This window comes from Nerophis ophidion, linkage group LG28, assembly GCF_033978795.1.
Source record: "Nerophis ophidion isolate RoL-2023_Sa linkage group LG28, RoL_Noph_v1.0, whole genome shotgun sequence".
In the NCBI taxonomy this organism is placed as follows: Eukaryota; Metazoa; Chordata; class Actinopteri; order Syngnathiformes; family Syngnathidae; genus Nerophis; species Nerophis ophidion.
The window spans coordinates 26,827,166-26,852,735 of NC_084638.1; the positions used below are offsets into that span (position 1 = coordinate 26,827,166).

Below are 25,570 nucleotides of genomic sequence, written 5' to 3' on the forward strand. Positions count from 1 at the left end.
TCACATGGTGATGTTTGTGTACAAATATGTTGTGATGATGATGTTCAATGTTTGTGTGCAAAGATGTTGATGTGACGATGATGTTTGTGTACAAAGATGTTGACATCAACACATTTGTACACAAACATCAAATATTATCATCACATCAACATCTTTGTATACAAACATCTTTACACACAAACATCAAACATCATTATCACACCAACATCTTTGTACACAAACATCAACATCAAAAAAGTCTACTGCATCACGTGAGTCATCAACATCAAACATCATCATCACATCAACATCTTTGTACACAAACATCACACATCATCACATGATGATGTTTGTGTACAAAGATGTTGTGATGATGATGTTCTATGTTTGTGTACAAAGATGTTGATGTGACGATGTTTGTGTACAAAGATGTTGACATCAACATCTTTGTACACAAACATTAAATATCATCACATCAACATCTTTGTACACAAACATTGTCACATCAACATCTTTGTACACAAACATCAACATATTTACACACAAACATCATAATCACACCAACATCTTTGTACGCAAACATCAACATCAAACATGTCTGCTGCATCACGTGAGTCATCAACATCATCATCACATCAACATCTCTGTACACAAACATTGTCACATCAAAATCTTTGTACACAAACATCAATATCTTTACACACAAACATCAAACATCATAATCACACCAACATCTTTGTACACAAACATCAACATATTTACACACAAACATCATAATCACACCGACATCTTTGTACACAAACATCAACATCAAACATGTCTGCTGCATCACGTGAGTCATCAACATCATCATCACATCAACATCTCTGTACACAAACATCATTGTCACATCAAAATCTTTGTACACAAAGATCAATATCTTTACACACAAACATCATAATCACACCAACATCTTTGTACACAAACATCAAATATCACCATCACATCAACATCTTTGTACACAAACATCGTCACATCAACATCTTTGTACACAAACATCAACATATTTACACACAAACATCATAATCACACCGACATCTTTGTACACAAACATCAACATCAAACATGTCTGCTGCATCACGTGAGTCATCAACATCATCATCACATCAACATCTCTGTACACAAACATCATTGTCACATCAAAATCTTTGTACACAAAGATCAATATCTTTACACACAAACATCATAATCACACCGACATCTTTGTACACAAACATCAAATATCACCATCACATCAACATCTTTGTACACAAACATCGTCACATCAACATCTTTGTACACAAACATCAACATATTTACACACAAACATCATAATCACACCGACATCTTTGTACACAAACATCAACATATTTACACACAAACATCATAATCACACCGACATCTTTGTACACAAACATCAACATCAAACATGTCTGCTGCATCACGTGAGTCATCAACATCGAACATCATCATCACATCAACATCTTTGTACACAAACATCGTCACATTAACATCTTTGTACACAAACATCAACATATTTACACACAAACATCATAATCACACCGACATCTTTGTACACAAACATCAACATATTTACACACAAACATAATCACACCGACATCTTTGTACACAAACATCAACATCAAACATGTCTGCTGCATCACGTGAGTCATCAACATCGAACATCATCATCACATCAACATCTTTGTACACAAACATCAACATATTTACACACAAACATCATAATCACACCGACATCTTTGTACACAAACATCAACATATTTACACACAAACATCATAATCACACCGACATCTTTGTACACAAACATCAACATCAAACATGTCTGCTGCATCACGTGAGTCATCAACATCGAACATCATCATCACATCAACATCTTTGTACACAAACATCAACATATTTACACACAAACATCATAATCACACCGACATCTTTGTACACAAACATCAACATATTTACACACAAACATCATAATCACACCGACATCTTTGTACACAAACATCAACATCAAACATGTCTGCTGCATCACGTGAGTCATCAACATCATCATCACATCAACATCTCTGTACACAAACATCATTGTCACATCAAAATCTTTGTACACAAACATCAATATCTTTACACACAAACATCAAACATCATCATCACACCAACATCTTTGTACACAAACATCAACATCAAACATGTCTGCTGCATCACGTGAGTCATCAACATCAAACATCATCATCACATTAACATCTCTGTACACAAACATCAACATATTTACACACAAACATCATAATCACACCGACATCTTTGTACACAAACATCAACATATTTACACACAAACATCATAATCACACCGACATCTTTGTACACAAACATCAACATCAAACATGTCTGCTGCATCACGTGAGTCATCAACATCGAACATCATCATCACATCAACATCTTTGTACACAAACATCAACATATTTACACACAAACATCATAATCACACCGACATCTTTGTACACAAACATCAACATATTTACACACAAACATCATAATCACACCGACATCTTTGTACACAAACATCAACATCAAACATGTCTGCTGCATCACGTGAGTCATCAACATCATCATCACATCAACATCTCTGTACACAAACATCATTGTCACATCAAAATCTTTGTACACAAACATCAATATCTTTACACACAAACATCAAACATCATCATCACACCAACATCTTTGTACACAAACATCAACATCAAACATGTCTGCTGCATCACGTGAGTCATCAACATCGAACATCATCATCACATTAACATCTCTGTACACAAACATCAACATATTTACACACAAACATCATAATCACACCGACATCTTTGTACACAAACATCAACATATTTACACACAAACATCATAATCACACCGACATCTTTGTACACAAACATCAACATCAAACATGTCTGCTGCATCACGTGAGTCATCAACATCGAACATCATCATCACATCAACATCTTTGTACACAAACATCAGCATATTTACACACAAACATCATAATCACACCGACATCTTTGTACACAAACATCAACATCTTTACACACAAACATCATAATCACACCAACATCTTTGTACGCAAACATCAACATCAAACATGTCTGCTGCATCACTTGAGTCATCAACATCATCATCACATCAACATCTCTGTACACAAACATTGTCACATCAAAATCTTTGTACACAAACATCAATATCTTTACACACAAACATCAAACATCATAATCACACCAACATCTTTGTACACAAACATCAAATATCATCATCGCATCAACATCTCTGTACACAAACATCGTCACATCAACATCTTTGTACACAAACATCAACATATTTACACACAAACATCATAATCACACCGACATCTTTGTACACAAACATCAACATCAAACATGTCTGCTGCATCACGTGAGTCATCAACATCATCATCACATCAACATCTCTGTACACAAACATCATTGTCACATCAAAATCTTTGTACACAAAGATCAATATCTTTACACACAAACATCATAATCACACCAACATCTTTGTACACAAACATCAAATATCATCATCACATCAACATCTTTGTACACAAACATCGTCACATCAACATCTTTGTACACAAACATCAACATATTTACACACAAACATCATAATCACACCGACATCTTTGTACACAAACATCAACATCAAACATGTCTGCTGCATCACGTGAGTCATCAACATCGAACATCATCATCACATCAACATCTTTGTACACAAACATCGTCACATTAACATCTTTGTACACAAACATCAACATATTTACACACAAACATCATAATCACACCGACATCTTTGTACACAAACATCAACATATTTACACACAAACATCATAATCACACTGACATCTTTGTACACAAACATCAACATCAAACATGTCTGCTGCATCACGTGAGTCATCAACATCATCATCACATCAACATCTCTGTACACAAACATCATTGTCACATCAAAATCTTTGTACACAAACATCAATATCTTTACACACAAACATCAAACATCATCATCTCACCAACATCTTTGTACACAAACATCAACATCAAACATGTCTGCTGCATCACGTGAGTCATCAACATCAAACATCATCATCACATTAACATCTCTGTACACAAACATCATTGTCACATCAAAATCTTTGTACTCAAACATCATCATCACAACATCTTTGTACTCAAACATCATCATCACAACATCTTTGTACTCAAACATCATCATCACAACATCTTTGTACTCAAACATCATCATCACATCAAAATCTTTGTAAACAAACATCATCATCACATCTTTGTACACAAATATCAACATCAAACATGTCTGCTGCATCACGTGAGTCACCAACATCAAACATCATCATCACATCAACAACTTTGTACACAACATCAAACATCATCATCACATCAACATCTTTGTACACAAACATCATCGTCACATCAAAATCTTTGTACACACAAACATCGGCGGCGGCGATGACCAAGAAGAACGCGGAGTTGGAATATAATTACAACACTTTATGTACATATTTATATAATATTTACATATTTATAAAATATGTAACTACAAGCTCCATTCACAGACAGAGTCCCATTGCTTTTATGAGCGGTCGAGCGAGTCAAAAGCCGAAAAAAATATATACATATATTTATTTTTTTTATTTGTGGCGGCCGTAATTCTTTCGTGGGGGGCCGCCACAAATAAATGAATGTGTGGGAAACCCTGAATATATATATATATATATATATATGTATATATATATATATATATACTGTATGTATATGTATATATATATATATATATATTTATATATACTGTATATATATATATATATACATGTTGTGTACATGAATCGATAACAAACACACCTTTTTGTTGTCAGGGCGCTGTGAGGACCGCCTGGCCACGCCCCTTCCCTACAGCTCCTTCAGCAGTTCCTCAGTGTTAGCACCAGACTACGGCGCTGGTTACGCCAAACTCAACCGGAACCAAGGTGTGGCGTTTATTACTTTTGCATCTTAGTCCACTCACTTACAATACATGCTAGTTTGTAGGCTACTACACACTAGCAGCTACACCACAGCTAAGCACACAATAGCACTTAAGATAGTCTTCTATTTTAGTCATTTACAAGAAGTAAACATGCTAGTTTGTAGGCTACTGGGAGCTAGCAGCTACACCACAGCTAAGCACACAAGCTAGTCTTCTATTTTAGCAATTTACAAAAAGTCAACATGCTAGTTTATAGGCTACTAGGATGTAGCAGCTACACTACAGCTAAGCACACAAGCTAGTCTTCTATTTTAGCAATTTACAAAAAGCCAACATGCTAGTTTGTAGGCTACTGGGAGCTAGCAGCTACACCACAGCTAAGCACACAAGCTAGTCTTCTATTTTAGCAATTTACAAAAAGTCAACATGCTAGTTTCTAGGCTACTAGGAGGTAGCAGCTACACCACAGCTAAGCACACAAGCTAGTCTTCTATTTTAGCAATTTACAAAAAGCCAACATGCTAGTTTGTAGGCTACTGGGAGCTAGCAGCTACACCACAGCTAAGCACACAAGCTAGTCTTCTATTTTAGCAATTTAGAAAAAGTCAACATGCTAGTTTCTAGGCTACTAGGAGGTAGCAGCTACACCACAGCTAAGCACACAATGGCACACAAGCTAGTCTTCTATTTTAGTCATTTACAAGAAGTAAACATGCTAGTTTGTAGGCTACTGGGAGCTAGCAGCTACACCACAGCTAAGCACACAATAGCACACAAGCTAGTCTTCTATTTTACTCATTTACAAGAAGTCAACATGCTAGTTTGTAGGCTACTGGGAGCTAGCAGCTACACCACAGCTAAGCACACAAGCTAGTCTTCTATTTTAGTCATGGTTGATGATATCAAAGTAGTCTGCACAAGTCGATGAGTTAGCGCCATCTCATGGATATCAAATTGTCAAACCAGGCGCTGGAGGCTGGTCGCCCTTGGACTCGGACCCTTACTTGTGGCTACAGGTGGACCTGGGCGCCAGGAAGCAGATCGTTGCCATAGCGACGCAAGGTCGATACGGCAGCTCGGACTGGACCAGCGGATACCAGCTGGTGTACAGCGACACTCAGAAGAACTGGAGGCCTTACCTGCAGGACGGAAACATCTGGGTGAGAAAGGCCTGTTTGTCTCAATTTATGAACATGACACGTCTAAGACTAGATGTGACCAATCTAAGTCTAAGACTAGATGTGACCAATCTAAGTCTAAGACTAGATGTGACCAATCTAAGTCTAAGACTAGATGTGACCAATCTAAGTCTAAGACTAGATGTGACCAATCTAAGTCTAAGACTAGATGTGACCAATCTAAGTCTAAGACTAGATGTGACCAATCTAAGTCTAAGACTAGATGTGACCAATCTAAGTCTAAGACTAGATGTGACCAATCTAAGTCAAAGACTAGATGTGACCAATCTAAGTCAAAGACTAGATGTGACCAATCTAAGTCAAAGACTAGATGTGACCAATCTAAGTCTTAAGACTAGATGTGACCAATCTAAGTCTAAGACTAGATGTGACCAATCTAAGTCAAAGACTAGATGTGATCAATATAAGTCAAAGACTAGATCTAACAATCGAAGTCTAAGACTATATGTGACCAATTTAAGTCTAAGACTAAATGTGACCGATCTAAGTCCAAGACTAGATGTGACCAATCTAAGTCTAAGACTAGATGTGACCAATTTAAGTCTAAGACTAGATGTGACCAATTTAAGTCTAAGACTAAATGTGACCGATCTAAGTCCAAGACTGGATGTGACCAATCTAAGTCCAAGACTAGATGTGACCAATCTAAGTCTAAGACTAGATGTGACCAACTTAAGTCTAAGACTAGATGTGACCAACTTAAGTCTAAGACTAAATGTGACCGATCTAAGTCCAAGACTAGATGTGACCAAACTAAGTCTAAGACTAGATGTGACCAGTCTAAGTCAAAGACTAGATGTGACCAATCTAAGTCAAAGACTAGATGTGACCAATCTAAGTCAAAGACTAGATGTGACCAATCTAAGTCAAAGACTAGATGTGACCAATCTAAGTCAAAGACTAGATGTGACCAATCTAAGTCAAAGACTAGATGTGACCAATCTAAGTCAAAGACTAGATGTGACCAATCTAAGTCTAAGACTAGATGTGACCAATCTAAGTCAAAGACTAGATGTGACCAATCTAAGTCTAAGACTAGATGTGACCAATCTAAGTCAAAGACTAGATGTGACCAATCTAAGTCTAAGACTAGATGTGACCAATCTAAGTCAAAGACTAGATGTGACCAATCTAAGTCAAAAACTAGATGTGATCAATCTAAGACTAAGACTAGATCTAACAATCGAAGTCTAAGACTAGATGTGACCAATTTAAGTCTAAGACTAGATGTGACCAATCTAAGTCAAAGACTAGATGTGATCAATCTAAGACTAAGACTAGATCTAATAATCGAAGTCTAAGACTAGATGTGACCAATTTAAGTCTAAGACTAGTGGTGACCGATCTAAGTCCAAAACTAGATGTGACCGATCTAAGTCCAAGACTAGATGTGACCAGTTTAAAACTAGATGTGACCGATCTAAGTCCAAGACTAAATATGAAAAGTAAATACAAAGTATTACAATTGTACTAGTGTAGTATGTGTGGTTGCAGACGTTTGAGGGCAACGTGAACAGTGAGGATGTAGTACTAGTGTAGTATTACAGTAGTACTAGTGTAGTATTACAGTAGTACTAGTGTAGTATTGCAGTAGTACTAGTGTAGTATGTGTGGTTGCAGACGTTTGAGGGCAACGTGAACAGTGAGGATGTAGTACTAGTGTAGTATTACAGTAGTACTAGTGTAGTATGACAGTAGTACTAGTGTAGTATTACAGTAGTACTAGTGTAGTATGTGTGGTTGCAGACGTTTGAGGGCAACGTGAACAGTGAGGATGTAGTACGCCATCAACTGCAACACAACATCCTGGCTCGCTACGTCCGCTTAGTCCCTCGTCACAGGAGTCAGTCAGGACGTGTGGCGCTACGTCTGGAACTGTACGGCTGTTCCTACTGTAAGTCACTTCCTCTCCCTATTGTAAGTCTCACTTCCTCTCCCTATTGTAAGTCTCACTTCCTCTTCCTACTGTAAGTCACTTCCTCTTCCTACTAAGTTTCTCTTCTTCACTTCCTGTTCCTACTAAGTCTCTCTTCCTTCTTCACTTCCTGTTTCTACTGTAAGTCTCTTCCTGTTCTTACTAAGTCTCTTCCTACTTCACTTCCTGTTCCTATTAAGTCACTCTTCCTCCTTCACTTCCTGTTCCTACTGTAAGTCTCTTCCTGTTCCCACTACGTCTCTTCCTACTTCACTTCCTGTTCTTACTAAGTCTCTTTTCCTTCTTCACTTCCTGTTCTTACTGTAAGTCTCTTCCTTTATTCACTTCCTGTTCCTACTGTAAGTCTCTTCCTTCTTCACTTCCTGTTCCTACTGTAAGTCTCTTTTCCTTCTTCACTTCCTGTTCCTACAGTAAGTCTCTCTTCCTTCTTCACTTCCTGTTCCTAGTGTAAGTCTCTTCCTTCTTCACTTCCTGTTCTTATTGTAAGTCTCTTCCTTCTTCACTTCCTGTTCCTACTGTAAGTCTCTTCCTTCTTCACTTCCTAATAAATTACAAGATTGGCAATACAAGTTAAGAATCACAAGATTGGCAATAAAAGTTAAATACCACAAGATTGGCAAAAAAAATTAAAAATCACAAGATGGGCAATAAAAGTTAAAAATTACAAGATGGGCAATAAAAGGTAAAAATCACAAGATTGGAAATAAAAGTTAAAAACACAATATTGGCAAAAAAAACTTAAAATTCACAAATCACAAGATGAGCAAACAAGGTTAAAAAACACAAGATTGGCAAAAAAGTTAAAAATCACAAGATGGGCAATAAAAGTTAAAAATGATAAGATTGGCAATAAAAGTGGAAAATCACAAGATTGGCAATAAAAGTTGAAAACACAATATTGACTAAAAAAAGTAAAAAATCACAAGATTGGCATTAAAAGTTTAAAATAACAAGATTGGCAATAAAAGTTAAAAATTATAAGATTGGCAATAAAAGTTAAAAACACAATTTTGGCTAAAAAAAAAGTTAGAAATCACAAGATGGGCAAGTAAAAGTTAAAAATGATAAGATTGGCAATAAAAGTTAAAAATAATATTGACTAAATAAAGTTAAAAAAATCACAAGATTGACAATAAAAGTTAAAAAACACAAGATTGGCAAAAAAAGTTACATATCACATGGTGGGTAGTAAAAGTTAAAAATGATAAGATTGGCAATTAAAGTTAAAAACACAATATTGACTAAAAAAGTAAAAAATCACAAAATTGGCAATAAAAATTGAAAATCACAAGATTTGCAATAAAAGTTGAAAATTACAAGATGGGCAATAAAAGGTAGAAATCACAAGACTGGAAATAAAAGTTAAAAAACAAAATATTGGCTAAAAAAACTTAAAAATCACAAATCACAAGATGGGCAAAAAAGGTTAAAAAACACCAGATTGGCAAAAAAAGTTAAAAATCACAAGATTGGCAATAAAAGTTAAAAACACTATATTGACTAAAAAAACTAAAATATCACAAGATTGGCATTAAAAGTTTAAAATAAGATTGGCAATAAAAGTTAAAAATCACAAGATTGGCAATAAAAGTTAAAAATTATAAGATTGGCAATAAAAGTTAAAAACACAATATTGGCTAAAAAAAAAAGTTAAAAATCACAAGATGGGCAAAAAAAGTAAAAATTATAAGATTGGCAATAAAAATTAAAAAAACAATATTGACTAAAACAAGTTAAAAAAATCACAAGATTGACAATAAAAGTTAAAAAACACAAGATTGGCAAAAAAAGTTAAAAATCACATGGTGGGTAGTAAAAGTTAAAAATGATAAGATTGGCAATTAAAGTTAAAAACACAATATTGACTAAAAAAAGTAAAAAATCACAAAATTGGCAATAAAAGTTGAAATTCACAAAATTTACTAAAAAAGTAAAAAAATCACAAAATTGGCAATAAAAGTTGAAAATCACAAGATTTGCAATAAAATTAAAAAATCACAAGATTGGCAATAAAAGTTAAAAATAGCGTGGGACGATGCAGTTTTCACGTGCAGAAGCCTAAAGGAGGAATGCATCCCTGGCAGGGTCTGACGTGCTGAGCTTCGACGGCCAGGGCGTCATCTCCCACCGCTTCAGAAGCAAGAAGATGAAGCTGGTGAAGGACGTCATCGCTCTGAAGTTTCGAACCTCAGCCGGTGACGGCGTGCTGCTGCACGGCGAAGGACAGCAAGGCGATTACATCTCCTTGGAGCTCCGCAGGGCCAGACTGCAGCTCAGCATCAACCTGGGTAGGTTTCACCTGATCAAGATAGATTTGATTGACTTTCATCAGTAAGTTTGATTGGACAATCCTGATAGGATAGCGAGAAACCAAACTGAAATGCTAATAGTTAGCATGCTATTCCGATAGCATCCAGTAACAAAATATATGACTTTTAGCTCGCTGTACACCTGCAAAATATGCAAAAAAAGCTAACATGCTAAAGTTAGCATGCTAACACTTAGCAAGTGTGAAATAACAAACATATTTGACTCTGAGGTGTTCCCTGGTTAATCACAGGGGTTACATTGATGTGTGCACCTGGAAAAAACATTAAAAGCTAACACGCTAGTGTCCGCATGCTAACAGTTAGCATGCTAAGAATTGACTTAACATTATCAAGGGACAGTGTGCCTTTGGAATGGTTTGACATAGTAACAATTTTTTGTAGAGAAAAAGGGTTATGGAAAAGTGGAATATTCGGAAATTTTTGAGGCAAGTAGAAAGGTTAGCATGCTAAGAGTTAACAAGCGTGGAATAACAAAAATATTAAACTCTGAGATTGTAGCTGAGATAGGCACCAGCGCCCCCCGCGACGCCTAAAAAAAGGGAATAAGCGGTAGAAAATGGATGGATGGTGTTCCCTGGTTAGTTACGGGGTTATATTTATGTATACACCTAGAAATAAGTAGCTGAAAAGCTAACATGCTAATATCAGGATGTTAACATCCTAACGTTAGCGTGCTAAGAATTGACTAACATTATCAAGGAGTATTGTGACTTTGGAACAATTTGAATCGGTTGAGAAAGAAAAATATTGACAATTTTAGCCGGGAAAAAGGGTTATGGCAAAATGGAATATCCTAAAATATTTGGGGGGGACGTAAAAAAGTTAGCATCCTAACAGTTAACAAAAATATTTGACTCTGGGGTGTTCTCTGGATAATTACAGGGGTTACATGTATGTATACACCTAGAAAAAACATAGTTAAAATGCTAACATGCTAATATTAGGATGTTAGCATGCTAACGCTAACATGCTAAGAATTGACTAACATTATCAAGGAGCATTGTGACTTTGGAACAGTTTGAATCGGTTGAGAAATACTGACAATTTTATGAGAGAAAAAAGGTTACGGAAAAGTGTAATATCTTAAAAAAATTTTGTGGGTCTCGTAAAAAAGTTAGCATGCTAACAGTTAGCAAGCAAGAAATAACAAAAATATTTGACTGTGGGGTGTTCTCTGGTTAATTACAGGGGTTACATGTATGTATACACCTGGAAAAAACATAGTTAAAATGCTAACATGCTCGTATCAGGATGTTAGCATGCTAACATTACCATGCTAAGAATTGACTATCATCATCAAGGAGGATTGTGACTTTGGAATGGTTTGAATAGGCTTGAGAATTTAACAGTTTTTTGTAGAGGAAAAAGGGTTATGGAAAAGTGGAATATTCAAAAAAAAATTGGGGGATATAAAAAAGTTAGCTTGCTAACAGTTAGCAAGCGTGAAAAGACAAAATATTTGACTCTGGGGTGTTCTCTGGTTAATTACAGGGGTTACATGGATGTATAGATTACACTAAAAAGCTAACAGTTAGGATGTTAGCAAGCTAAGGTTAGAATGCTACCAGCGTTCCATAACGAAACTACACATGTTTGGCCCCGCAGGAAGTAACCAGTACGGGTCCATCCAAGGCCACACCTCAGTGAGCGCCGGCAGTCTCCTGGATGACGACCACTGGCACTCGGTGGTCATCGAACGATACCGACGCAGCGTCAACTTCACCCTGGATCATCGCCTCCACCACTTCAGGACCAACGGAGACTTCAGACACCTGGACTTGGACTATGAGGTACCGGCAGGCAGCACTTGTGGAGCCGACCCGCTTCAGTGTGCTTGAGCGACTGTGTGTGTGTGTGTGTGTGTGTGTGTGTGTGTGCGCGCGCCTTCAGGTCACCTTCGGAGGCTTGCCTCCCTCGCCCAAGTCCGGCTGGAGAGGGGAGCACAACTTTGTGGGCTGCATGGAGGCCATCAGTTACAACGGGGACAACATCACACACCTGGTGCGCCGGGGACGAGTCGACACCTCCACCTTTGTGAGAGCTCCTCCTACTTCATAATACTGCCTTTGTACTCACTGCTACTCACCTCAAGCCTTGTTTATAGCTCTTCTTCTCCTCATACTTGCATAGTACTGCCTTTGGTACTCACTGGTACTCACTGGGGCTCACTGGTACTCACCTCCATCCTTCTTTATAGCTCTCCTTCTCCTCATACTTACATAATACTGTTTTTGGTACTCACTGGGGCTCACTGGTACTCACCGCCAGCCTTGTTTATAGCTCTTCTCCTCATACTTACATAATACTGCTTTTGGTACTCACTGGTACTCACGGGTACTCACTTCCAGCTTTGTGAGAGCTCTTCTTCTCCTCATACTTGCATAGTACTGCCTTTGGTACTCACTGGTACTCGCTGGTATACACTGGTGCACACTGGTACTCACTAGTTGCTAATTTGTAGGTTTAGACTTCAGTTATATTTTGATATTTGATTTTTGTATATATATATATACAAAAATCAAATATCAAAATATAACTATATATATATATATATATATATATATATATATATATATATATATACATATATATGTGTGTGTATGTATGTATGTATATATACAGTAAATAAATATATATATGTTTATATATATACTTATATATTTGTATGTATATATATATACATGTGTATATATACATATATATATATGTATATACTGTATATATATGTATGTATGTTTATGTCCTGTGTTGTCACGACGACAGAGAAACCTGAGCTTCTCATGCGCGGAGTCGGACTCGTTCCCGGTGTTCTTCAACTCCTCGTCCTTCCTGCGACTGCCGGGCCAGAGTTCCAGCGACAGCTTGTCTGTCAGTCTGTCCTTCAGGAGCTGGAACCCCAGTGGACTGCTGTGGTTCACCAGGCTGGCGGAGGGCTGGGTGGAGGTGTGTCTGACGGAGGGCAAGGTGGGCGTGTACATCAACGTGACGCAGAAGAAGAACGCACACATGGACATCTCCTCAGGTGGACCGGGGACAGCGGGACAGACGGGGCCGTTGGCCCGGGTCCGGGCTAGCTAACGGACTTTGTGGCGCACGCAGGTTCGGGTCTGAACGACGGGCAGTGGCACAGCGTGCACCTGAACGCGCTGGAGAACTACGCCATGCTGACGCTGGACGGGGACGAGGCGTCCACCGTCAGGACCGCCATTCCTGTCCAGATCATGACGGGAGGAACCTACTACTTTGGAGGTGACCCCTACCACTACTCGATTATTATTATTGTTTCAATCTTATGTGTCATTCATATCATTATTTGATTTGATGTTTTTATTTTATATAATGTATTTTACTTGTATTTATATTGTTTATAATATTTATGTTTTGATTATCATTTTATATTTTATTTTGTATTATTATTTTGTCTTGTATTACTTGTATTTTATTGTAAACTAATATTTTGTATTTTATTTTATATAATTTTAATTTTCTTTATATTTTTTATATCCTATATATATATAATTTTGGTATTTGTTATAATTTTGCATATTTTATATTATTTATATATTTTTTATTTGACTATTTCATATTATTTATAGAAATTCTATTTTCTGTTATTTCTATTATTATTTTGTATTTTATATATATATTAATATATTGTTTATTATTTTATGTTATTTATATCATTATTTGATTTGATATTTTTATTTCCATGATTTATTTTATTTACATTTATAGTATCTTACATTGTAATATTTATATTTTTTATTATCGTTTTGTATTATATATTGAAATTTGTATTATTATTTACTATTTTTTATTTTGTCTGGTATTATTTTTATTTCATTGTATAATAATATTTATTTAAATTTTATATTATTTTTATTGTATTTTTATATTATACATATTTACATATATATATGTTTTGTTATATATTATTATTTTAAATCTTATTTTTATATTATTAGTATTTGTTATATTTTGTATATTTTATATTTATATTTTTTTATTTTAAATTTTTTATGCACTATTTTCCTGTATTTTTTTCCCCCTTTGTTATTCATATTTTATTTCTATTATTATTTTACATTACAATCTGTTATCATTTTTTAATCATTTTTTTAAGCTATCAAATCTTTTTTGATTAGATATGTTTAATTGGTATCATTTTTAAAATGTTTTTTTTAATAGTTTTTTAATATTTCACATTTTTTTATATTCTATATTTTATATTATTATTTTTTATTTTGTGTATTTTTTCATTGTATAATATTTAGTTTTATTTTGTATTATTTTATTTATATATTATATATGTATATATATTTATTACAAATTATATTTATTTCTATTATTACTTTATATTATTGGTATTTATGTTATATTTGTGTATGTTTTATACTATGTTGCTGTATTATTATATAATGCAGTATTATTGTATGTTGCAGTATCATTATGATGCAGTATTATTATAGGATGCAGTATTATTGTATGTTGCAGTATCATTATGATGCAGTATTATTATAGGATGCAGTATTATTGTATGTTGCAGTATCATTATGTGATGAAGTGTAATATGTGATGGTTGTGTGTGTGTGTGTGTGTGTGTGCGTGTGTGTGTGCGTGTGTGTGTGCAAGGTTACTTCCCAGCAGGGGGTGCTCACATCCACCAGCGACCCTTCCAAGGCTGCATGCAGAGGATCCACATCGACGAGCACCTGGTAGACCTGAGGGCCGTGGAACAAGGTCTCATGGGGGCCTTTGAGAACGTCAGCCTGGACATGTGTGCTCTTGTGGACAGGTAACGTCCACCTTGTACCTTAACAACCCATACTGGACAGGTAACGTCCACCTTGCACCTTAACAACCCATACTGGACAGGTAACGTCCACCTTGCACCTTAACAACCCATACAGGACAGGTAACGTCCACCTTGCACCTTAACAACCCCATACTATAATTATTGGAACAATTAATCAACAATTATTTTGAATCATTAATATTTTTGGAGCAATGGCAGTTAGAAAAATTCATGCTAAAATGTCTCCGGACCCCAAAAAGAGCCTCACTCATATAAAGTGTTGAAAAGAAGTCTTATTATTTTCATTTTCAACTCTACTTTGAAGAGAAATTCAAGTTGTGGTGGAGGTGAGGGGCCAAAGCATCAGGGGCCACGCCTGCACTCAGAGTCAATCACTACAATCCACAATTCTCACATAAAATGTGAAGGACAAACTGTATCAATGACACTGACTGTTGTTGTCACAGTTTATTCATGTCAAATAGAAATAACTCTATTTCAACTTATTTACCATGCAGACTGTTTTATATTATTATTTTGTCCTATATATATTTAATTTTCATTATTATTTTATATCATAGGTTATTTATTTATTGAATATGATTTTATTTATTATAATTTTGAGGTGGCTTCTTGTCCAGGGTGTACGCCGCCTTCCACCCGAATGCAGCTAAGATAGGTTCCAGCACCCCCCACGACCCTGAAAGGGACAAGCAGTAGAAAATGGATGGATGGATGGATTATTTATTATTTTAATTGTATTGTAACATGCTATTTTATATTATTCATATATTTTTATTTTATGTCTATTAATATTTTATAGATATATTTTTATATTAATTATTTGATATTATGTTATTTATTCATTTTATATTATGTTTATATATATATTTTTTTTACATTATTTGATTTGTATTGGGCTTCACGGTGGCAGAGGGGTTAGTGCGTCTGCCTCACAATACGAAGGTCCTGCAGTCCTGGGTTCAAATCCAGGCTCGGGATCTTTCTGTGTGGAGTTTGCATGTTCTCCCCGTGAATGTGTGGGTTCCCTCCGGGTACTCCGGCTTCCTCCCACTTCCAAAGACATGCACCTGGGGATAGGTTGATTGGCAACACTAAAATTGGCCCTAGTGTGTGAATGTTGTCTGTCTATCTGTGTTGGCCCTGCGATGAGGTGGCGACTTGTCCAGGGTGTACCCCGCCTTCCGCCCGATTGTAGCTGAGATAGGCGCCAGCGCCCCCCGCGACCCCAAAAGGGAATAAGCGGTAGAAAATGGATGGAAAAATGGATGATTTGTATTGTAAAATAATATTTTATATTATTTATATATTTTATTAATATTTTATATTCTATATATTGTTTTATGTTTATTATTGTATATGTTATTTATTTTATATTATATATATACATTATTTTATTTGTATTATAGAATATGATTTTACAATAATTATTTAGAATTTTTTATTAAATATTTTATTTGTATTAATATTTTATATTATATATATATTTTGGTTTTACATTATTATTTTATAATATTTGTTTTCTTTTTTAATTGTGTTTTTTCAACTCTTTTTTAAATGTATTTTGGGTAAAATTTAGAATATATATATTTTTTACATTAATATTAACAATTTATGTTTTATATATATGTATATGTATATTGTTACAATCCACTTAATGGATCGTTTGTTGTTTACTTTTCTGTATGTTTGATCACGTTTTGGACTCTGCCGATCCCAGTATTTGAGCACTACCTTGTTTGTATTCATCACCATAGCGACTTCATTTGTTGCACCTGCACTGATTACCTGTTTTTGATGACCCTTTCTGCATTTCTACCTGCCTATTCCCTTTCGTTCGGTCTGAGTTCTTCACTTGCTTTATGCAACACGCACGGTCGCTTATCTGGTCCTGTTTTTGGCTTGCTAAGTTCCACCTTAGCTTTTGGGCGCATGACACGCGCAGCTTTTGGACTTTTACCCAGTGCTAGTGTTAGCCTAGCTCCCCGTGCCTTGCACGCGCTTTATTTTGGCTTTGCATTAGTGTTCTTTTGTCATTTTATAAATGCAGTGCGCACCGAACGTGACATATATACATATATATATATATATATTTTTTTTAAAATATTTTTTGTATTAGATTTATTTGTTTTTATTTTGATATAATTATTTTTTTTTACCTGTTTATTAGCTTATATTTTCTAATTTGCTGAAGTAATGAGGCGTGTGTGTGTGTGTGTGTGTGTGTGTGTGTGTGTGTGTGTGTGTCCACCACAGGTGTGTTCCCAACCACTGTGAGCATGCTTCTCACTGCTCTCAGACCTGGGACACCTTCACCTGCAACTGTACTGCCACTGGATACACTGGAGCCACCTGCCACACCTGTAGGTACACACACACATACATGTACATGTACACACACACTTACACTGTGTGTGTGTGTCAGCCATGTTCCAGCAGTCGTGTGAGGACTACAAGTACCAGGGTAAACCCTCGGGGACGTACTGGATAGATCCCGATGGCAGCGGTCCCATCCAGGCCTTCCAAGTGATGTGTGACATGACAGGTGAGGGGAAGTGATGACAGGTGATAGATGTATGTGGAACTAGCGTGGGGGTGGGGGTGGGTGTGTTCCAGAGGAGAAGGTGTGGACCAGCGTGAGGAACAACCTGGCTCCTCAGACCAGCGTCACCAGCACGGCTGCCAAGGAGGACAAGACGGTGCTGCAGGTCACCTACAATGTGACCCATGAGCAGGTACACGCCTGGACTAGAACCATCCTGGTGTACTAGCACACGTGCAGACCTCCTGAGCAGAGTGAGGAGTCTTGATGAATATGCAAACATATGCTCATGATAAGACCGCCCACAATAGTGAGTCATTTAGCACACGCAGTGTGATTCATCAAGACTGAAACTGTTCTGTAGGGGCTGTTTCTGTTTGGGTCTTTATTTAGTACCTGCTCATTCATGTCACTATTCTAATTTATTTATTCATCTTTTTATTTATTCGTGTAATCATTGATTTATTCATGTTTTCATTTACTCATGTAATTATTGATTTATTCATGTTTTTTATTTATTTATTCATGTAATTATTGATTCAGTCTTGTTAATTTTTATTTATTCATGTTTTTATTTATTCATGTTTGTATTTATTCATTCATGTTTATATTTATTTATTCGTGTAATTATTGATTTAGTCTTGTTATTTATTCATGTTTTTATTTTTTATTCATGTAATTGTTTGTTTTTATTTATTTATGTTTTTATTTTTTTATTCATGTTTTTATTTTTTCAAGTTTTTTTTAATTCGTTTTTATTTGTTTGTATTTATCCATGTAGTTATTGACTTATTCATGTTTTTATATATATATATATATATATTCATGTAATTACTTATTTCTTCATGCTTTTTATTTATTTACGTTTTTATTGATTTCTTCATGTTTTTATTTATTCATGTAATTTTTTATTTCTTCATGTTTTTAATTTATTCATGTTATTTATTTATTCATGTAATGAATTATGCATTCATGTTTTTTTATTCATTCATGTTTTTTATTCAAGTTTTTATTTATTCATGTTTTCGTTTATTCATGCAACTGTTGAAATTTTAACGTTTTTGTTTGATTTATTGTTTTTTTTATTTTTTTATTCATGTTTTTATTTATTCATTCATGTAGTTATTGATTTATTCATGTTTTTTATTTATATATATATCCATGCATTTATGTATTCATGTTATATTTATTTATTTGTGTATTTTTTAAATTTAATTATTCATTTTTTTTATTGATATATTCATGTTTATTTATGTTTTTGAAAATTTAATTATTTATGTCATTATTTATTCATGTATTTTTTTCAAATTCAATTATTTGTGTTTTTATTTATATATTCATGTTTTTATTGATTTATTAATGTTTGAAAATGTAATTATCATGTATTTAATTCTTATTTATTCATGTATTTTTATCAAATTTAATTATTTGTGTTTTTATTTATATATTCATGTTTTTATTGATTTATAAATGTGTTTGAAAATTTAATTATCATGTATTTAATTCTTTATTTATTCATGTATTTACGTACTGTCAGAAATATGTGTGAGGAAGGAGGCTGTCAACATGTATGGACATGTCATGTTGTTTTTTCAGCAATATCATTTCATAATTCCTTAGCTGCTGGATGACTTAAGTGGCTGATTCAAAATCATGTTAGTGTTTAGATCTATTATGTTATCATAATAGATCTCCTTTTGAAAAAGCCTTCTTGCATTGTGCACTTTCTTGCGGGTGGATCATCCCAGGCTGCTTGTGTGGCGTGTAGTTTGTGTGCTACTGTTTGTGTGGTGTGTAGGTTGTGTGCTACTGCTTATGTGGTGTGTAGTTTGTGTGCTACTGTTTGCGTGGTGTGTAGGTTGTGTGCTACTGCTTGTGTGGTGTGTAGTTTGTGTGCTACTGTTTGTGTGGTGTGTAGGTTGTGTGCTACTGTTTGCGTGGTGTGTAGTTTGTGTGGTGTGTAGGTTGTGTGCTACTGTTTGCGCGGTGTGTAGGTTGTGTGCTACTAGTTGAGCAGGCTGGAGACTAGGATAACAAGGGGAGGGAAATGAGTGTTTCCATGGCCACGCAACAGCTGACAGTGTACTTGTACACAAACTAGTATTCAGTAGTTTGAAAGTGAAAGTAGCGAGTAGGTGTGAGCAGGTGTTGAAAGTGAAAGTGAAAGTAAACCCATGTGTTGACAGTTGTTGTGGCTGACCAGCAGTGCTGAGAGGTGTGAGCAACACGTGGCCTACGCCTGCAGAATGTCCAGGCTGCTCAACACTCCAGGTGACTTTGCACTATTACCATCTATTTACACTCTTTTTACATTTATATACACTCTTTGCATTTATTTACACTCTTTTTTTATTTTTATTTTTTTACATGTATTTACACTCTTTATACATTTATTACCGTGTATTTATACTCTTTTAAAAAAATTTTTTTTTAACATTTATATACACTTATTGACACATATTTACATGTATTTACACTCTTTATACATGTATTTACTCTCTTTACAACAATTTTTTACATGTATTTACACTCTTTATACATGTATTTACACTCTTTATACATGTATTTACACTCTTTATACATGTATTTACACTCTTTTTACATGTATTTACACTCTTTATACATTTATTACCGTGTATACTCTTTTTAAATTTTTTTTAACATTTATATACACTTATTGACACATTTACATGTCTTTACACTCGTTATACATGTATTTACACGTTATACATGTATTTACACTCTTTATACATGTATTTACACTCTTTATACATGTATTTACACTCTTTATACATGTATTTACACTCTTTATACATGTATTTACACTCTTTTTACATGTATTTACACTCTATACATTTATTACCGTGTATACTCTTTTTAAAAATTTTTTAACATTTATATACACTTATTGACACATATTTACATGTCTTTATACATGTATTTACTCTCTATACAACAATTTTTTACATGTATTTACACTCTTTATACATGTATTTACACTCTTTATACATGTATTTACACTCTTTTTACATGTATTTACACTCTTTATACATTTATTACCGTGTATACTCTTTTTAAATTTTTTTTAACATTTATATACACTTATTGATACATATTTACATGTATTTACACTCGTTATACATGTATTTACACTCTTTATACATGTATTTACTCTCTTTACAACAATTTTTTACATGTATTTACACTCTTTATACATGTATTTACACTCTTTATACATGTATTTACACTCTTTTTACATGTATTTACACTATACATTTATTACCGTGTATTTATACTCTTTTTTAATTTTTTTAAAAACATTTATATACACTTATTGACACATATTTACATGTATTTACACTCTTTATACATGTATTTACACTCTTTATACATGTATTTACACTCTTTATACATGTTTACACTCTTTACAACAATTTTTTACATGTATTTACACTCTTTATACATGTATTTACACTCTTTATACATGTATTTGCACTCTTTATACATGTATTTGCACTCTTTATACATGTATTTGCACTCTTTACTACAATTTTTTGCATGTATTACTATGTATTAACACTCTTCTTTACATGTATTTATACTTTTTTTTACATGTATTTACACTCTTTATACACGTATTTACACTCTTTATACATGTATTTACACTCTTTTTACATTTATTACCATGTATTTACTCTCTTTTTACAAATGTTTACATTTATTACAATGTGTTTACCTCTTTTACATTATTTACACTTTTTACAAATTGTTACATTTATTGCCATGTATTTACACTCTTTTTTTTTTTACATGTATTTACACTCTTTTTTTTATATGTATTTATACTTATTGACATGTTTACATTTATTACCATGTATTTACTCTTTTTCACATGTATTTACACTCTTTTTTTACATGTATTTACACTGTTTACACATTTTTACATTTATCAAGTATTTACATTCTAAATTTAAATGTATTTACACGTATTGACACATTTTTACATGTATTGCCATGTATATACTCTTTTTTTTTATACATGTATTTACACTGATTAACACATATATACATTTATTACCATGCATTGAAGTTGTTCCAGATAAATACATGAATAAATAAATAATTGCATTAATAAATACATAAAAACATTAGTAGATAAAAAGATGAATAACTAAATACTGACATGAATAAATCAATAAAAAGTTGAATAAATAAATAAAAACAGTAAGTGGATGGAAGTAAATAAAAAAGATGAATAAATAAATACAACACGAATAAATCAATAAAAAGATGAATAAATAAATACAACATGAATAAATCAATAAAAAGATGAATAAATAAATACAACATGAATAAATCAATAAAAAGATGAATAAATAAATAAAAACAGTAAGTGGATGGAAGTAAATAAAAAAGATGAATAAATAAATACAACATGAATAAATCAATAAAAAGATGAATAAATAAATACAACATGAATAAATCAATAAAAAGATGAATAAATAAATACAACATGAATAAATCAATAAAAAGATGAATAAATAAATACAACATGAATAAATCAATAAAGATGAATAAATAAATACAACATGAATAAATCAATAAAAAAGATGAATAAATAAATACAACATGAATAAATCAATAAAACGGTGAATAAATAAATACTGACATGGATAAATTAATAAGGTGAATAAATATATACTGACGTGAATAAATCAATAAAAAGGTGAATAAATAAAGGAGTAAGGAAGTGATGTGTTTGATGCATGAATAAATATCTTCCCATCGTCCTACATGTCCAAAGTCCACAGGCAACACCAGGACCAGACCAGACAAGAAAAAGAAGTAAACAAATGATTATTAGTCAACAATAGTTGTTGTGTTGTTGTTGTTGTGTTGCAGATGGTGAAGCGTTGACCTGGTGGGTGGGACAAGCCAATGAGAGACATTCTTACTGGGGAGGCTCTTCTCCAGGAATACACAAGTGTGCTTGTGGAATACAACACAATTGTACCGACAACACCCGCTTTTGTAACTGTGATGCTGACTCACACACCTGGTAAGTACACTTAGTTACACTTATTTATATTCATTTACACTTATTTACTTATACATTTTATATAATATACACACACACACAGTGGTGCAAAAAAGTATTTAGTCAGCCAGCGATTGTGCAAGTTCTCCCACTTCAAATGATGACAGAGGTCTGTAATTTTCATCATGTACACTTCAACTGTGAGAGACAAAATGTGAAAAAAAAAAAATCCAGGAATTCACATTGTAGGAATTTTAAATAATTGTAAATGATGGTGGAAAATAAGTATTTGGTCAACCATTCAAAGCTCTCACTGATGGAAGGAGGTTTTGGCTCAAAATCTCAGGATACATGGCCCCATTCATTCTTTACTTAACACGGATCAATCGTCCTGTCCCCTTAGCAGAAAAACAGCCCCAAAGCATGATGTTTCCACCCCCAAGCTTCACAGTAGGTATGGTGTTCTTGGGATGCAACTCAGTGTTCTTCTTCCTCCAAACACCACCAGTTGAGTTTATACCAAAAAGTTCTGTTTTGGTTTCATCTGACCACATGACATTCTCCCAGTCCTCTGCTGTATCATCCATGTGCTCTCTGGCAAACTTCAGACGGGCCTGGACATGCACTGGCTTAAGCAGGGGGACACATCTGGCACTGCAGGATTTGATTCCCTCTCGGTGTAGTGTGTTACTGATGGTAACCTTTGTTACTTTGGTCCTAGCTCTCTGCAGGTCATTCACTAGGTCCCCCCGTGAGGTTCTGGGATTTTTGCTCACCGTTCTCATGATCATTTTGACCCCACAGGATGAGATCTTGCGTGGAGCCCCAGATCGAGGGAGATTATCAGTGGTCTTGTATGTCTTCCATTTTCTGATAATTGCTCCCACAGTTGATTTTTTCCCACCAAGCTGCTTGCCTATTGTAGATTCACTCTTCCTAGTCTGGTGCAGGTCCACAATTCTTTTCCTGGTGTCCTTCGACAGCTCTTTGGTCTTGGCCATAGTGGAGTTTGGAGTCTGGCTGTTTGAGGCTGTGGACAGGTGTCTTTCATACAGATAACTAGTTCAAACAAGTGCCATTAATACAGGTAACGAGTGGAGGACAGAAGAGCTTCTTAAAGAAGGTCTGTGAGAGCCAGAGATCTTCCTTGTTTGAAGTGACCAAATACTTATTTTCCACCATCATTTACAAATAAATTCTTTAAAATTCCTACAATGTGAATTCCTGGATTTTTTTTCCCCATCCTGTCTCTCACAGTTGAAGTGTACCTATGATGAAAATGACAGACCTCTGTCATCATTTGAAGTGGGAGAACTTGCACAATCGCTGGCTGACTAAATACTTTTTTTGCCCACTGTATATATATATATATATATATATATATATATATATATATATATATCTATATATATATATATGTATGTATGTATGTATATATATATATGTATATAGTAGTGACTATACTGTTGGGTTGTGTTATAAGTTGTGTGTGTAACAAGAAGTGACTAGCGTGCGTGTGCAGGAGGGAAGATGGCGGCCTGCTGACCTACAAGGAGCACCTACCAGTCCGGCAGGTGGTTGTGGGCGACACCAGCAGACCCGGGTCAGAGGCCAAGCTGACGGTGGGGGCGCTGAGGTGTCAGGGTGATGGTGAGTCCACACCACACCCAGCAGGACTCTGAGAAGACTAGAAATATGACTTTGATCTGTCTCTGCTCCAAAGGCAAATACTGGAACGCTGCATCCTTCTCCAGTCCTGCAGCTTTCCTGCACTTCTCCTCCTTGGCAGCCCAGACCAGCTCGGACATCTCCTTCTACTTCAAGACCTCCTCCAGCCACGGAGTCTTCCTGGAACACTCTGGACCTTCTCACCTCCTTCGCATCCAGCTCACAGGTGCGTGGTGTCCCAGGGCTCCCAGGAGCCTTGTGTTTTGGGGCCGCTGTGCCGCTGGCCGGGTCGTGCAAGACCAACAAGTCTGAGGTAAGGTAGCAAATGGAGACACAGATATCCCTCCCATGGCACAACCAGAAGAGGCAAGGTGTGTCCCACCTCCAGTGGCCTCACCACACTGGTGGGTGCAGGGTGAGCTGGGTGGCAGTCTAAGGCCGGGTCCATGGCGGTTCGATTCTCGACTACAGAAGGTAGCTCTTGGGACGTGGAAGGTCACCTTGCAGGGGGGGAGGAGTCTGAGTTGGAGAAGTTCTGGCCGGGATCTATTTGGACTCACGTTAAAGGCTCTCGAACCAGTCCTCTAGAGAGAGGCTGGACCCTCTCCAAGGTTCTCATTGTCCCATTGGGTTGAGATTTTCCTTGCCCTGATGTGGAATCTGAGCTGAGGATGTGGTTGTGGCTTGTGCAGCCCTTTGAGACACTGGTAATTTAGGGTTATACAAGTAAACATTGATTGATTGATTGACACTGATACCCTGAGAGTCTTCATTGAGACCAAAGGTCTCCCGGATCTGAACCCAAGTTGTGTTTTAGTATTGGATTGTCGGCCTGTCACAGATTGTCCGTAAGAAACACCATTTTCAAACACTAAGGTGTCCATATGTGCACTTGGCACCAGGACACCTTAGGCCGCAATTCCACGATCCACTTTGTGGTTAGGTCATCGGATTTGTGGTCTCATGTTTTGGGCACTCGGGTGAAGAGAGGGAC

General features: G+C 35.2%; 1 protein-coding gene across 3 annotated transcripts in view; it reads left to right on the plus strand.

Moving 5' to 3' along the window:
• The window catches only part of cntnap2b (contactin associated protein 2b), a 50,629-nt gene that overhangs the window by 1,072 nt on the left and 23,987 nt on the right, over positions 1 to 25,570 (plus strand). For all 3 annotated transcript variants that reach the window (XM_061890229.1, XM_061890230.1, XM_061890231.1), the window contains exons 2-17: positions 4,938 to 5,048; positions 6,014 to 6,207; positions 7,993 to 8,140; positions 10,267 to 10,470; positions 12,118 to 12,302; positions 12,403 to 12,546; positions 13,276 to 13,534; positions 13,612 to 13,761; positions 15,145 to 15,307; positions 17,585 to 17,691; positions 17,754 to 17,873; positions 17,945 to 18,063; positions 20,057 to 20,141; positions 22,773 to 22,929; positions 24,431 to 24,558; positions 24,632 to 24,802. In XM_061890229.1, the coding sequence (XP_061746213.1) occupies positions 4,938 to 5,048; positions 6,014 to 6,207; positions 7,993 to 8,140; positions 10,267 to 10,470; positions 12,118 to 12,302; positions 12,403 to 12,546; positions 13,276 to 13,534; positions 13,612 to 13,761; positions 15,145 to 15,307; positions 17,585 to 17,691; positions 17,754 to 17,873; positions 17,945 to 18,063; positions 20,057 to 20,141; positions 22,773 to 22,929; positions 24,431 to 24,558; positions 24,632 to 24,802 (2,445 nt within the window). The remainder of the gene's footprint in view (positions 1 to 4,937; positions 5,049 to 6,013; positions 6,208 to 7,992; positions 8,141 to 10,266; positions 10,471 to 12,117; positions 12,303 to 12,402; positions 12,547 to 13,275; positions 13,535 to 13,611; positions 13,762 to 15,144; positions 15,308 to 17,584; positions 17,692 to 17,753; positions 17,874 to 17,944; positions 18,064 to 20,056; positions 20,142 to 22,772; positions 22,930 to 24,430; positions 24,559 to 24,631; positions 24,803 to 25,570) is intronic.